The sequence below is a fragment of the Bombina bombina genome, chromosome 2 (assembly GCF_027579735.1).
Source record: "Bombina bombina isolate aBomBom1 chromosome 2, aBomBom1.pri, whole genome shotgun sequence".
Classification (NCBI taxonomy): Eukaryota; Metazoa; Chordata; class Amphibia; order Anura; family Bombinatoridae; genus Bombina; species Bombina bombina.
The window spans coordinates 86,055,424-86,071,446 of NC_069500.1; the positions used below are offsets into that span (position 1 = coordinate 86,055,424).

General features: G+C 33.1%; 1 protein-coding gene across 1 annotated transcript in view; it reads right to left on the reverse strand.

The window, feature by feature from the left end:
- LOC128648464 (phospholipid-transporting ATPase IC-like) overlaps positions 1–16,023 on the reverse strand; it is a 144,467-nt gene that overhangs the window by 68,000 nt on the left and 60,444 nt on the right. Inside the window, 5 exon segments of the mRNA XM_053701148.1 lie at positions 7,550–7,620; positions 10,721–10,793; positions 11,607–11,668; positions 13,023–13,121; positions 14,737–14,850. Coding sequence (XP_053557123.1) covers positions 7,550–7,620; positions 10,721–10,793; positions 11,607–11,668; positions 13,023–13,121; positions 14,737–14,850 — 419 coding nt within the window.

Below are 16,023 nucleotides of genomic sequence, written 5' to 3' on the forward strand. Positions count from 1 at the left end.
CTAAGCTCCTATCAATTTTACTTGACCAATACAAGGGAATACCGATTGATCTAACAAAACTATATATAAAAGTATTTGGGAATCAACCGGTTACTTGAATAATTTGGTAATAACCTGAAGCTTTTGACACCAGCTATTTAGAGATAGAGACATTTTAATTTGTTTGTGTTCACCCATTTTTTTAAAGTGAATAATAAAAGTTAAATTTTAAAAGGTATCAGTGGCTCTACCCCAGTCTGGGCAGAGAGTGCTATATAGCATTTATTTCCAGGGAGAATATCCCAATCTTGTTGAAAATTATTAGCATGTTGAAGAAGATTAACAATGCTATGAGAATTATGATCTGTCACTTGCTGCGCTAAAGCTTCCAACCAAAAAGTTGAAGCTGCAGCAACATCCGCTAAAGATATAGAAGAATATATATAGATATAAGAAGATTACCTGAACATAAGTAAGCTTTTCTTAGAAAGGATTCAATTTTTCTATCTAAAGGATCCTTAAAGGAAGTACTATCTGCCGTAGGAATAGTAGTACGTTTAGCAAGAGTAGAGATAGCCCCATCAACCTTAGGGAGTTTGTCCCAAAACTCTAATCTGTCAGATGGCACAGGATATAATTGCTTAAAACGTTTAGAAGGAGTAAATGAATTACCCAAATTATTCCATTCCCTGGAAATTACTTCAGAAATAGCATCAGGGACAGGAAAAACTTCTGGAATAACTACAGGAGATTTAAAAACCTTATCTAAACGTTTAGATTTAGTATCAAGAGGACCAGAATCCTCTATTTCTAATGCAATTAAGACTTCTTTAAGTAAAGAACAAATAAATTCCATTTTGAATAAATATGAAGATTTATCAGCATCAATCTCTGAAACAGAATCCTCTGAACCAGAGGAATCATTATCAGAATCAGAATGATGATGTTCATTTAAAAATTCATCTGAAAAATGAGAAGTTTTAAAAGACCTTTTACGTTTACTAGAAGGAGGAATAACAGACATAGCCTTCTTAATGGATTTAGAAACAAAATCTCTTATGTTAACAGGAACACTCTGAGTATTAGATGTTGATGGAACAGCAACAGGTAATGTAACATTACTAAAGGAAATATTATCTGCATTAACAAGTTTGTCATGACATTCATTACAAACAGCTGGAGGAACAGATACCATAAGTTTACAGCAAATACACTTAGCTTTGGTAGATCCAGCATCAAGCAGCGATTTTCCAGAAGTATCTTCTGATTCAGGCTCAATCTGAGACATCTTGCAATATGTAAAATAAAAAACAACATATAAAGCAAAATTGATCAAATTCCTTAAATGACAGTTTCAGGAATGGGAAAAAATGCCAGTGAACAAGCTTCTAGCAACCAGAAGCAATAAACAATGAGACTTAAATAAAGTGGAGACAATAATGACGCCCATATTTTTTGGCGCCAAAAAAGACGCCCACATTATTTGGCGCCTAAATGCTTTTAGTGCCAAAAATGATGCCACATCCGGTAACGCCAACATTTTTGGCGCAAAAACGTCAAAAATGAAGCAACTTCCGGCGACAAGTACGACGCCGGAAATAACAAAGAAAAAATTTTTGCGACAAAAAAGTCCGCGCCAAGAATGACGCAATAAAATGAAGCATTTTCAGCCCCCGCGAGCCTAACAGCCCACAGGGAAAAAAGTCAAATTTTAAGGTAAGAAAATTGATAATTCAAATGCATTATCCCAAATAATGAAACTGACTGTCTGAAATAAGGAATATTGAACATCCTGAATCAAGGCAAATAAATGTTTAAACACAAATATTTAGAACTTTATATAAAAGTGCCCAACCATAGCTTAGAGTGTCACAAAAATAAGACTTGCTTACCCCAGGACACTCATCTACATGTAGTAGAAATCCAAACCAGTACTGAAACGAGAATCAGTAGAGGTAATGGTATATATAAGAGTATATCGTCAATCTGAAAAGGGAGGTAAGAGATGAATCTCTACGACCGATAACAGAGAACCTATGAAATAGACCCCGTAGAAGGAGATCATTGAATTCAAATAGGCAATACTCTCTTCACATCCCTCTGACATTCACTGCACGCTGAGAGGAAAACCGGGCTCCAACCTGCTGCGGAGCGCATATCAACGTAGAATCTAGCACAAACTTACTTCACCACCTCCACAGGAGGCAAAGTTTGTAAAACTGATTTGTGGGTGTGATGAGGGGTGTATTTATAGGCATTTTGAGGTTTGGGAAACTTTGCCCCTCCTGGTAGGAATGTATATCCCATACGTCACTAGCTCATGGACTCTTGCTAATTACATGAAAGAAAAGAACGGATTAACATTTCATACAATCCAGAATCGCTAATACAACAAATTTGTTACATAACTTGGAAAGGACTGTTGGACATCGGACATTTGCAAGTATCGCTACTAACTATTACATATCAATCACACTTTGATACAATTATACATTTCCAACCGGACTTATTTAAAAATCACTGTGTTTAAGTTTACTATAGTGATTGGAGGAAAATTACTAGTTAGGTGACATGACGTCAAAACTCACGACTCATCATTCACAGTTTCTCCGAAGTATTGGTAATATATAGTTAGCTAAGATTACTGTGATAAGAGTTATCTGCCATAATCAAGTTTATTCATAGATACAATTTTACTGTTTACTATAAATTTTTTCATAGAACCTCAACAGTGAATTTTTATATTTTTTGTTCTAATTTAAATATATCGGCCGACCACATTGTTGTTTTTTAATACATTTTTGATGTTTTTTATATTTTTTTAGATGCCGGCATCCTTTGCAATTTTGTATGTATTAACATGATATTTGACAAAAACCGCTATATGAATTCATTATAAAGTAACTTTTTTATTAGCAACATTGGGTCCATTTGTTATTTCATTTTATTTTATACATATACTCTTCTGGTTAGCTCTACCTGCTAGAGCGCTTATCCCACACCTTTTCCTACATCTCTGTTTAATAGTCTGTAATTTGAGATTTACCAGACCACAAGGGATTTAAGCTTTAACCACTTGACTAGCACTCACACCACCCATCTCTTTTTGCTTAAGCTCTGGTGAACTCCATGCCCAAGAGGGTTAAGGCAGTGCTGGAAAATAATGGTGGCCACAGAAAATACTGACATTTTGGGCCCAATTTGGACATTTCCACTTAGGGGTGTACTCACTTTTGTTGCCAACTGTTTAGACATTAATGGCTGTGTGTTGAGTTATTTTGAGGGGACAGCAAATTTACACTGTTATATAGGGTGTACACTCTCTACTTTACATTGTAGCAAAGTGTAATTTCTTCAGTGTTGTCACATGACAAGATATAATAAAATATTTACAATATGTGACATACTGTATGTATATATATATATATATATATATATATATATATATATATATATATATATATATATATATATATATATATATTCCATCATACAGTACTTTCAAAAAAGCAAAGTATGTGCATTAATACTGTATGTACATTAATAGTTTTATCTGTGCAACAAATAATTTTACTTCCAATTTACTTTAGATTGTAGAACTGTCTATAATGTAACCAAACAATGGCAGCTTGCGTCAGACCCCACAACAATCATTTCTCTTCCGTCATCAGTCTCAACAAAGAAAACAAAAACATTTCCCTTTGCTTTCTGCTCAGCAATATTTCCAGTCACTCTCACCTGTGCTCTGTTCAAATATACAAAGTATAAATAAATATATATTTTAAGCACAAGTGGCAAATATGAGTTCATTTTACAATGTGAATGGTGTCCTATATCAAGAGTCTATCCTACTATTTGAATATATTTTAGATACACATTATGATTGGAACAGACCTTTATTTAAATTTGTGAATTTGACACACAATTGGAATGATATTTTCTGAAATTCTGAAAAACAACATTTGGAAAAGAGGGAATGAAATATTTCTGGGATAGTTTTAATATAAATCTTTAGAAGTGTATGGGGAGGGGTCAAGCTAAAATTGAAATGGAATGGTGTATTTTAATCCAGCCAAACAACCAACTAGCAAACTTTAAAACACTTTGACCCCTTTTTCTGTAATTTACATCTGGGATTGTAGATTTTTCTGTCCTGAAAACTGAAACAGCATTAAATTGCAAGGGGTTTGCTGTCCCTTTAAAGGGTCAGTAAATACTGTGTAATTTTATTTTGTTTTGCTATCAGCCAAATCTTAAACGTTTTAAAACAAATCAAAAAAAATATTTTTACTGATATTATTTTTCGATGTGAGCTTTAGTCCACAGACAACAAGGCTCAGCGCTATCTTAAAGTTAGTATAAAGTACATTGTTTTGCAGTTATCTGAAAGCCAATTAGGAGCAGATATGTAGAAGAGTTAGCCTTGATAAGTCAGCAGGTGCATTTCAAGTTATGAGAATTAGAAATTGCTCTATTTTCAGAGCTAAATTACATGAAAAGGGGACAAAATAAATAATCAAAGTTTATTGCAAAGTAGTTTCACATTTTTTCAGTGTAAGTATAATGCTTGTACAGATTCATGGTATTCACTATATGTCAGCTAATATAGAATGCATTCACCTAAACTTGATTAAACTATGGATTTCCCCCTTTATGATGACCTAAGGTCTGATTACTATAAGGGTATTCTACTATTTCCATCACATTGGTGATATATGCTGTTTTTTCATGCTCTGTTTAGTATATATTACAAATCCTAACCTCTATACAAGTTTCTCTAGTACACTATAGTCCTTTCCTTGCCTGTCAATTTCACAGCCCTTTTTTTTTTTGTTTAACTATGCATCTGTGTGCTGCTAAAGACTTGCATATAACTTTACATTTAAAGGGATAGGAAAGTCAAACTTACATTTGCGAGAATCAGATAGAGCATGTTATTTTAAAACAATTTTAAAATCACTTCTATTTTCAAATGTGATTTGTTCTCTTGTTATCCATTGTTGATCAATACGCACATATCCTACTCTAGTGGGAGCTAGCTGGCGATTGGTGCCTGCATACATTTGACTTTTGTGATTGGCTAACAAGATGTGTTCAGCTATCTGCCAGTAGTGCAATACTATTACTTCAGCAAAGAATAACAAGAGAATAAAGCATATTTAAGAATAAAAGTAAATTTGAAAGTTGTTTAAAATTGTATGTTCTATCTGTTTTATGAATGACATTCTTGGGGTTTCCTGTCCCTTTAAATTACTTAGCATTTAACAAACTTTATATAATGCTTAAACCTGTTTGCTAAGATAATGGGTCTACTCTGGTCAATGGTCTAAAAGGTGTATATGCCTCATAAAGATATATTACCCATAGTTAATATTTATTTACAATGATCACACAGAGACATTGCTATAAATTTGTAGGATTTATTTTATTATGGGGTCTCTCATAAGTACTCAGCTTGTAAGTATAGTATATACCTTAAAGGACCAGTAAATACAGTAGATTTGCATAATCAACAAATGCAAGATAACAAGACAATGCAATAGCACTTAGTCTGAACTTCAAATGAGTTTTAAAAGTTATGTCTTTTTCCGCTCCCCCTGTACCATGTGACAGCCATCAGCCAATCACAAATGCATACACGTACCATGTGACAGCCATCAGCCATTCACAAATGCATACACACTTATTCTTGCACATGCTCAGTAGGAGCTGGTGAATCAAAAGGTTTAAATATATTGTGCACATTTTGTTAATGGAAGTAAATTGGAAAGTTGTTTAAAATGACATGAATAATAAAAGTTTCATTTTGATTGAGTGTCCCTTTAAAGGGACAGTCTAGCATAAATTCAACTTTCACTATTCAGATAGGACTTATAATTTTAATCAACTTTCCAATTTACTTTTATAATCAAATTTGCTTTTTTTTCTCTTGGTATTCTTAGTTTAAACTAAACATAGGTAGGCTCATATGCCAATTTCTAAGCCTTTGAGGGCTGCCTCTTATCACATGCTTTTTAAATCTCTTTTCAACACAAAGAGACAAAGTACACATGGGCCATATAGATAACACTGTTCAGGCCCAGGGGGTTATTTAATATTTAGCACAAAACAATGCTAAGTTTAAGACAATAGATAATAAACAGTCACAGTCATGTGATCAGGGGGCTGGAAGAAGGTTCCTAGATACAAGGTAATCACAGAGGTAAAAAGTATATTAAAGGGCCAGTATCCTGTAAAATATTTTTTCCCTTAATGTTTTTACAATTGCTTTTTTTACCAACTGCAGAGTAAAAAAGTATGAAAATTAGCTTTTTAAGGCTTATTTGTGTATATTAAAGCTATTATTTTTTTGTTTTGAAGCCACAACCTAATAAAATGGGTTGAGCTTGTAGATATAATCAGATCTCATTACTGTATCACATTGTGTACATATACCTGCTTCTTTATCTTATATCTGTCATTAAAACAATCACCAGTACTTGGAGAGAACAATGGAAAATTAACATTTTATTACCTTATCTCTGCTATATCCCACTGGGAGGGCAATTTCTTCAGCTGGCTGTATTTACAAAGCTTATCTACAGCTTGGACATGCGGCCACAAACTTTCAGAATAGGTGGGTGTTAAGGGTTAAACAGTGGGGATACCACATGCCAAATCAACTATTTCAAATGCCAATATAAGGGTAAAGGAACTACTTGTAAACAATTGAATACACTCCAGCAGGTAAAGTGGATCATTGGGAACAAATTAAAGGGGAGAACATTTTTGAGTAAACTGCCCCCCTTTAATATAACTGTGTTGGTTGTGCAAAACTGGGGAATGGGTAATAAAGGGATTATCTAACTTTTAAAATCAATAACAATTCTACGGTAGACTGTCCCTTTAATGTCTTTCTGCTGGTTTATCTATCTTTATATTGCTACAACTAGGCGTCCTTTCTGTAATGATTTCCCTCCCAGGCCCATTGATAATGTATCTCATCTTCAGAGCAAGGTAGAGTGCTAAGATAAGGTACTGCTGACATGTTTGTTTCATCGCTTTGAATTACTTCAAGGGGTTCTATGGTAAGGGTGTGCTAGAAATGTAATGTACCACCTACTGATAGTGTCCTCTTTATCCTTATGTATATACATATTCAGAGATATAACCCAACATCATTTATTCCCTTAATCCCTAATATTATTCAAAGCAGTTCTCTCTTACACTTGTATTTTCATTGTCCAGTCTATGGTAATGCAAAAATAAATGCTCTGATTTCAGTTTTGCATTAGTGTCTCTGGCTAGCTGTGTGTTCAACCCCTGTTGCAGCTGCTCAGTAGGATTTGGGGGCACGAGAGAAAGAAAAGAAAAAATAAAGGGAAAAAAGGGAAGAGAGAGAAAAAAATGGCGATTTTCTAATTTTATTCTGTTATCGAACATTAATAATCTCCCATGTATGTATGTATATATATATATATATATATATATATATATATATATATATATATATATATATAAAATAAATAATAAGGCTCCCAGTTCTAGAGTATATAGGGTAGAACTGTGAAAAAAAAAATTTAAAACATACCCGTCAAGTTCAGCTGTTTCAACATAGCAAAGGCTATTTGGATCTGAGCTAGACAGCAATAGTACATCTGCCTAAATAAAAAAAAAAAAAACACCATTTAAAAAAGCATTTTACATTTTTTATTACAATATCCATAACACTGACTAGGAGGGACAATTACACAGTATTTATAATAGATCATAAATGGATCTGAAGCCTATATCTAGCAATTAAAAAGGTGAAATAAATGTATGGAAACATTTTGATTCCTAATATGTGCTCTCTCAGCAGTGGTAATTAAAGGGAAAGTAAAACCAAAATTAAACTTTCAGGAATCAGATAGAGCATGCAATTGTTAACAATTTTCTAGTTGACTTTTGTAATAAAATTTGCTTGATGCTCTTGGTATTGTTTGTTAAAAAAAAGCATATGTACATATACTATATATATATATATATATATATAGCATATGTACATATACTATATATATATATATATATATATATATATATATATATATATATATATATATATATATATATATATATATATATATATATATATATATATATATATATATATATATATATATATATATATATAAATAAGGGTTGCACCGATACCGATACTAGTATCGGTATCGGTGCCGATACCAAGTATTTGCATGAGTACTTGTACTCGTGGAAATGCACCGATACTTAAACCGATACCCCCAATTCCTAGCCATACGCCATCTTGTGGCGTTTCTCAAACTGCATGTTCCCATTTCATTTTAAGCTGGAGTGGAGACTTAACTAAAACGTGTTCACTTCTCTTCTGCCAATACAAATTGCTTTTATTTGTATTATTGTACGTCAGAGCAGTGCTCCAAAAGCTGCTACTTTAAAGCTGGAAGCCTACCTGGGAGAGATCACTGTACCTCATTCAGACAAACCCTTGAAGTACTGGGCAGTTAATAAACTGAGATTTAATGGCCCAAAAATATCTTTCTGACCCATGCAGTAGTGTGAAAAGTGAAAGACTGTTCAGCTTAGCGTCAAACGTCCTTACTGATAGCAGAAACAGACTTATAGCTGAACATGCAGAGATGCTTCTGTTCCTTAATAAGAACTTGCCACTAACGTTTGAAAAATTAATCTAATTGCTAGATTGCTAGTTCTCATCCTAAACAATTGTGCTCAAAACATACTGTACTCTAAGGAACATCCTTAGCCAGGGCTGGACTGGGAATAAAAAGCAGCCCTGGGAAAATATGAAGACCAGCCCTATTTTCTGTTGAGTCAGTAGAATGCAAATGCCCCATTTTTCCATTTTTCTCAAAGGGGATTACTGGGTACTCCTTCCCCAATATTATTATCAGAATTAAATTATATAACTTTTTATTAAGTACAAATGTCAGATTGATGAGTTATATAGCCACCCTACAACCCAATTGCATCCAGTAATCATCCCTTTAAATTGTAGCTTCCCAGCCACAGCTGTTGCAGCTGTTATTTATTGTTGTTATTATTAATATATGTTATTGTAATAATTTTATTTATAAACATGTTCTGTGAACTTTGTGACAACAAGCACATAAAACTGTTTATTTAAAAATGTCTTTTGAGATACAGTTCATAATTATAAAGAAGTGATCTTAAATCATTAGTCTGTATTGTGCTTGGTAAACTGTCATGACATAAAAAAAAGTATCGGTAATTGGTATCGGTGAGTATTTTGAAAAAAAGTATCAGTACTTGTACTCGGTCTTAAAAAAGTGGTATCGGTGCAACCCTAATATATATAAGAAAAAGAAAAAAAAATAATATATATATATATATATATATATATATATATATATATATATATATATATATATATATATATATATATATATATATATATATATATATATATATATATATATATATATATACTTTATGTTAATATACATATATATTATATACATGACCACAGCACCTTAATCTTAAAACAAGCCTTTATTCAGTCATAGGCACATTCAAAGACAGCAATTGGGACCAAAACATTGCTGTCTTTGGATGTGCCTAAGACTGAATAAAGGCTTGTTTTAAGATTAAAGGGACAGTATACTATAACATTGTTTTTCCCTTAAAGGGATAGTCTAGTAAAAAATAAACGTTCATGATTCAGATAGAGCATGCAATTTTAAGCAACTTTCAGACACAAATCAGCAAGCGCTACCCAGGTGCTGAACCAAAAATGGGCCGGCTTCTAAGCTTACATTCCAGCTTTTTAAAATAAAGATACCAAGAGAACGAAGAAAAATTGATAATAGCAGTAAATTAGAAAGGTTGTTTAAAACTGCATGCTCTTATCTGAATCAGTAAAGTTTAATTTTGACTATACTATCCCTTTAATGTGTTTCCAATAACTTTTTTTTTACCAGCTGCAGAGTATATAATGTATGAGATTTGCTTTTTTAAGGCTTATTTGTGTATATGAATTAGCTGATTTTGTGTTTTGAAGCCACAACCTAATGCAATGGGCTGAGCTTGTAGGTATAATCAGATCTTATTACTTTATCACATTGTGTAAAATATATCTGCTTCTTTATCTTATATCTGTCCATAAACCAATCACCAAGCCTTGAGGCCAAAAGCTTTCAGGATGGGTGGGGATACCACAGGCTAAATAAACTATTTCAAATGCCAATATAAGTGTAATGGAAATACTTGTAAACAATTTAATACACTCCAGCAGGTAAAGTGGATCAATGGGAACAAATTAAAAGGGGAGAAAATTTGAGTAAAAATGTTCCTTTAAGGTGCTGTGGATTTGTGGTAGTGATATTAAGGGACGATTGCAGCGTCCCCTGTCTGCAACGACATCTACTTTTCCTTGTATGTTGCTGTATTCATTGCATGTGATCTATATTATACAAACACACACTACTTTCAACAATGTATTTGAAGGAGCCATTATGGTTTGCATGTTATTTATAAAATGGTGTCATATTGCTCTTTAGCAGCTGTTAACTATGTCGAATGGTTTAAACTACCAATGGTTTATTGTGCATTAAACTACTTTTGTACAGCTTTTATCCAACTGAAAAACCCGATCAACAATTACATATTTGTTTTCAACAGACAGATGGAAAAGAAAAGAAAGAGAAAGACTCACAAAGGCCACAGATAGCCATTTAAAACAAAAAGAAAGGTGCACTATACTCACTGGAATAAATTCATTCTTTTTAATTCGTATGATATCCCCAACATGAATATCTTTCCATTTTTTTTTCTTAAACCTGAATCGAGGTAAAAATACATATTTTTGCTCTCAAACATTTAGTAAATCATAACATAGATAAAAGCAGATCTGGAAATTTCTATTATTCTCTGACTGATAAATAAATAATAAACCTTAATGATTTTTACAGTCATTTCTTAACCTTGGTTGGACTAGTAACTGTAGCCCCCAGACAAGTGCAATATAGCAATATCCTCCCACCCCAGATATCCCACCCCAGATACAAGATTATCAGGAATAGGTCATTTGACTCAATGCCATGGATTCAGTGGTTTAAAAGGGAACAATACAGTATGGCAGGTTGTGGTCTTGTATCAACCCTTCCAATGAAAAGATCTTCCTAAGAATTGCATTTACATGAATTTTGATTTAATTTGTCTCTGTGATTCCCTTTAAAGGGACAGTAAAGTTAAAATTAAAACTTTCATAATTCAGACAGATCATATAATTTTAATCAACTTTCCAATTTACTTCTATTATCTAATTTGCTTTGTTCTACTGGTATAGTTTATTGCAAACCATACCTAGGTAGCTCATGTGCACCAATGTACTACTGGGATCCAGTAGCTTAATGGTTGCTGCACAAATATGCCTCTAGTCATTGGCTCAATTGATGTATTCATCTAGCTCCCAGTAATAAACTGCTGCTCCTTCAACAGAGGATACCAAGAGAATGAAGCAAATTTGAGAACAAGAGTAAACTAGAAAGTTGTTTAAAACTGTATGTTTTATTTGAATCACGTAAGAAACAAATTGAGTTTCAGGTGCTTTTAAGGTTGGCTCAGTCAGATGTCAGATTTATTTTTATTACCTTCCATTTTCTATAACTTCACACGGTCGATTGTTTATCTCATTATCCATTTTATGACGAGACTTTAAAAAAGAAAAAAGTGGACAAGTTACATCTATTAATACAAATATAAAAAATTTTCATCAAATAATTTTACACAATGAGATAAGTTTCATTAAATATTTTCTAGAGCAGTGTTTCTAAACTTATGACTTCTGGGTACACAATAAGATGAGACGGAAAAGTAATTATTCTTTTAGTTGCATCTACAAAGAAAGCATTTAAGATGTATTAAACATTTTTTTGTTAAAAGCACTTTGTTTTTAATCCTGTGGAGCGTATCACTGTCGACCAATAGAGCTGTAGGAGTTTTACCAATCAGCCAGTTAATTACTGCCGTAGAAACCAGACTTGCACACATTCCATTTTGTTAGTTTCATCAGATAAACAGCTTTAACTTAAAAAGAATTTATTTAGTCCAAAAGGTTTGTTCCAGATTTTTCCAAAAACTCTATTATATTTCAATGTGTTTTAACCCTTAGATGACAGGGTTAATTTGTCTACATTGGAACAACATTCCAATGTAATCAAATTGAAATCCTGCGATCATGCATGCGATCACAAGATTTCAATGATGGGATCGGGTCAGGGGGGCGTCCCTGTGATGCTAGACACGCCCACCAGACCACAATCACATCATGGAAGCCCCATTGGCTTTAGGACAGCCAACGGTTATGACGTTTTATTTCGTCCTAACAGCACTAAAGCCTAGTGTAATTATGACAGAAAAGAACGGCATAACGGCGTTAAAAGGTTAATAGTGCTGCTATTATTATGTGGGTTTTTTTTTAAAGTTCCAATTAGTGTTGATAATGTGTTAGATTTCTACCTATTTTTATATAATAACATAAATAAATAATGTGTATGTTTTTGGTTAAATGAACACAAATCCCAACATTTTTCTTTAATGATACAGATGGTGGTTTTAAAAAAAAAAAAAAATCCAATTGACTTTGTTCTCTTGGTATTCTTAGTTGTTACAAGTTGGTAGATGGGCTCAGGAGCATGGACGTGTCTCGAGCACTATAAGGAAGCATCTTTGCTAGAATGCTTTTAATAATGGCAGCAGTGTTCTAAATTAAACACTACCTACCTAGGTATGCTCTTCAACAAAAAATATCAGGCTAACAAATCAAATGTGATAGAAGTAAATTGGAACTTTTTTTAATGAATGCTCCGTTTGAATCATAACGGAAAAAAAGGGTTTCATGTCCCTTTAATGTGCTGACCATTCATTTTGTACAAATATCCGTAATGTACAGAAAAGTTTGAGTTGAAAACTAATAAAATGTTTAGAAAGAACAAATCAGCTAAATCCAGTCCAGTTTGGGAGAGTTAAAACAGGAAATAAAGTATTTCTTTAACCAAATATCTTACAATGTCATCCACAAGATCTTTTATTGCAGTGATTCCCAATACAAGCAGAAGAGGTATTAAAGTTGTTGACCATGAGACTGTGGATATTTGAGGAATAGCCTGAAACAAAAAAAAAAAAAAAATGGATAAAGAATAAGTAATGCATATCAAGAACAGTTAATAATACAAATATAATCTCCTTGCCATAGCAAAGTTCACCAAATAACATCACAGTATATACTGTTACCAATAGTAGATAGACATTTATATATTGTGGAGTGGGTGATTACATTTTATCTGACACTCCCCTGTCCTTTTCACAAACCGAGAAGCCGTGCTCGAACGCTTTCATGTAAAAATAGTTTCCAAAAAGGTGTTACATCCCCCCCACCACCAAAATAAAAACGTTCATGTAAATCTTTTAAGCATTTTAGTTTTTCATTTATTTTAAAGTCCAATAGCTCTCAAATACAGTTGTGATGGGCCCCTTAAATGGATATGAAACACTTTTTTTTCTCACAATTTTCCTTCATTCTCTTGGTATCTTTATTTGAAAAAGCATGATTGTAAGTATAGGAGCCAGACCATTTTTGATTCAGAACCTGGGAAGTGCTTACTGATTGGGCCGGCTACTATGCTTACATTCCTGTTTTTTAAATAAAGATAACAAGAGAACAAAGAAAAAGTTATAATAGGAGTAAATTAGAAAGTTGCTTAAAATTGCATGCTCTATCTGGATTATGAAAGAAGAATAAATGGGATTCATATACCTTTAATAAAAAAGAAATTAAAATAAATGAAAAAATGACTTACTTTAATATTGTGCAAATAGCTCGTACTAAAGCTCCACATTTTGATTAAAACTAATAAATCTATAGCTACTACAGCACATGGGTTTATATAAAACAACCATATCACCTCTTATGTGCCTCTTTTTTTGGATTAACAGATCAAATCTGGCATTTCATATCTTAAAGATCCATTTCTAGCTTGTGTGAGCACTTTCTAATTCTGCAAGTAGGTTTAGCTTATTTGATGAGGAGTTTCAAAACCTACTTTAGTGAATTGTTAATCTTTTTTCTTTCTTTGTTTGGGGTAAAATTAAATATAAACTAAAACTTGTATTAATTCTATATGCTTTGTAACTTCATGGGTCCCTTAAAGGGACAGTCTAGTCAAAATTAAACTTTCACGATTCAGATAGGCATGCAATTTTAAATAACTTTCAAATTTACTTTTATAATATAATTTTCTTTGTGCTCTTGGTAATTCTTTGTTGAAAGCTAAACCTAGGTAGGCTCATATGCTAATTTCTAAGCCTTTGAAGGCTGCTTCTTATTTCAGTGCATTTTGACAGTTTTTCACAGTTTGTTAGACAGCGCTATTTCATGTGTGCCATATCAATAACATGGTGGTCACTCCTGTGGAGTTACCTAGGAATCAGCACTGATTGGCAAAATGTATGTCTGTCAAAAGAACTGAAATAAGGGGGAAGTCTGTAGAGGCTTATATACAAGGTAATTACAGAGGTAAAAAGTATATTAATAATATGTGTTGGTTATGTAAAACTGGGGAATGGGTAATAAAATGATTATATTTTCTTTTTAAACAATATAACTTCTGGAGTAGACTGTCCCTTTAATTGCATGCCACAAATTCAGCTCTTCATTGAATACCCACATCTGTTTTTATTTATACTGCACTATATTTTGTACACCCCAAAATATATATTTACCTGGAGGATAAGTAAAATCAGAAAGTAAAAATTGGCTGCCCTCTTGAATTGTTCAAACAAGTTTAAAGGTAAAAAAGTAATCGGGTTGTATTTGGAAGTCTTGATTTCATTTTGCTGTTGAAAGAAAACAAACATATTAAATTAGGTCTGCAGGTAATAGTATTTGGAACTGAAAGCATAAGATCAAATTAAATATTTAAAAAGGGACATGAAACCCAAAATTATTCTTTCATGACTCAGATAGCAAAAACAATTTTAAACAACATTCCAATTTACTTCTATTACACAATTTGCGTCATTCTTAAGATATCTTTGTTGAAGAAAAAGCAATGCACATGGGTGAGCCAATTACACAAAAGGTATCTATGTGCAGCCACCAATCAGCAGCTACTGAGCCTATCAAAATATGCTTTTCAACAAAAGATATGAGAATATAGCAAATTATATAATAGAAGTAAATTGGAAAGTTTTTTTTAAAATTGCATGCTCTTTCTAAATCATGGAAAAAAATGTGAGTTATGTCCCTTTAACATAGTCATTAAATAAAAAGGTATGCGACTACCTAAAAATAATTATGAAAATGGAAATCCTTGAAGTGGTAGTGTAGTAATAGGTTTTGCTAGCGCTCTACAAATATCTAATAATAATAATTATAGGTTGGCATAGCATGCTGTTGCTTGGTGTTATATAAGAGCCATAAAATGAATGTATAGACAATTAACACAGCTAGGCAAGTACCACCGCTTGCTTTGCTGTATACATTGTTACCAATGCACTTTAGAACTCTGGGTAAGGTATGAAATTATACATACAAGTTCTCATGCTTTTTGCTTCTACTACTGTGTTTAACCACCACGACCCCCTTATGGAGGTAGGTGCAGAAATTTCAAAACCACTTCTAGACAGCTGTTTTGAACTCATTAGCTCTCATCAGCAGAAGTTGGGGTTGATTTGCTGCTAAGTGAAGCTTATTTCCAGAGATTTTTTTAAAATTAATTAAAGTTATGGAGGAGATAAAAAACGCGAGAGAGAGCACGAGAGCGCGAGAGAGAGCACGAGAGAGAGAGAGAGCACGAGAGAGAGAGAGATTGAGAGATCGCACGAGAGAGAGAGAGATTGCGAGAGAGAGATTGCGAGATTGCGAGAGAGAGATTGCGAGAGAGAGAGAGAGATTGCGAGAGAGAGAGAGAGATTGCGAGAGAGAGAGAGAGATTGCGAGAGAGAGAGAGATTGCGAGAGAGAGAGAGAGAGAGAGAGAGATTGCGAGAGAGAGAGAGATTGCGAGAG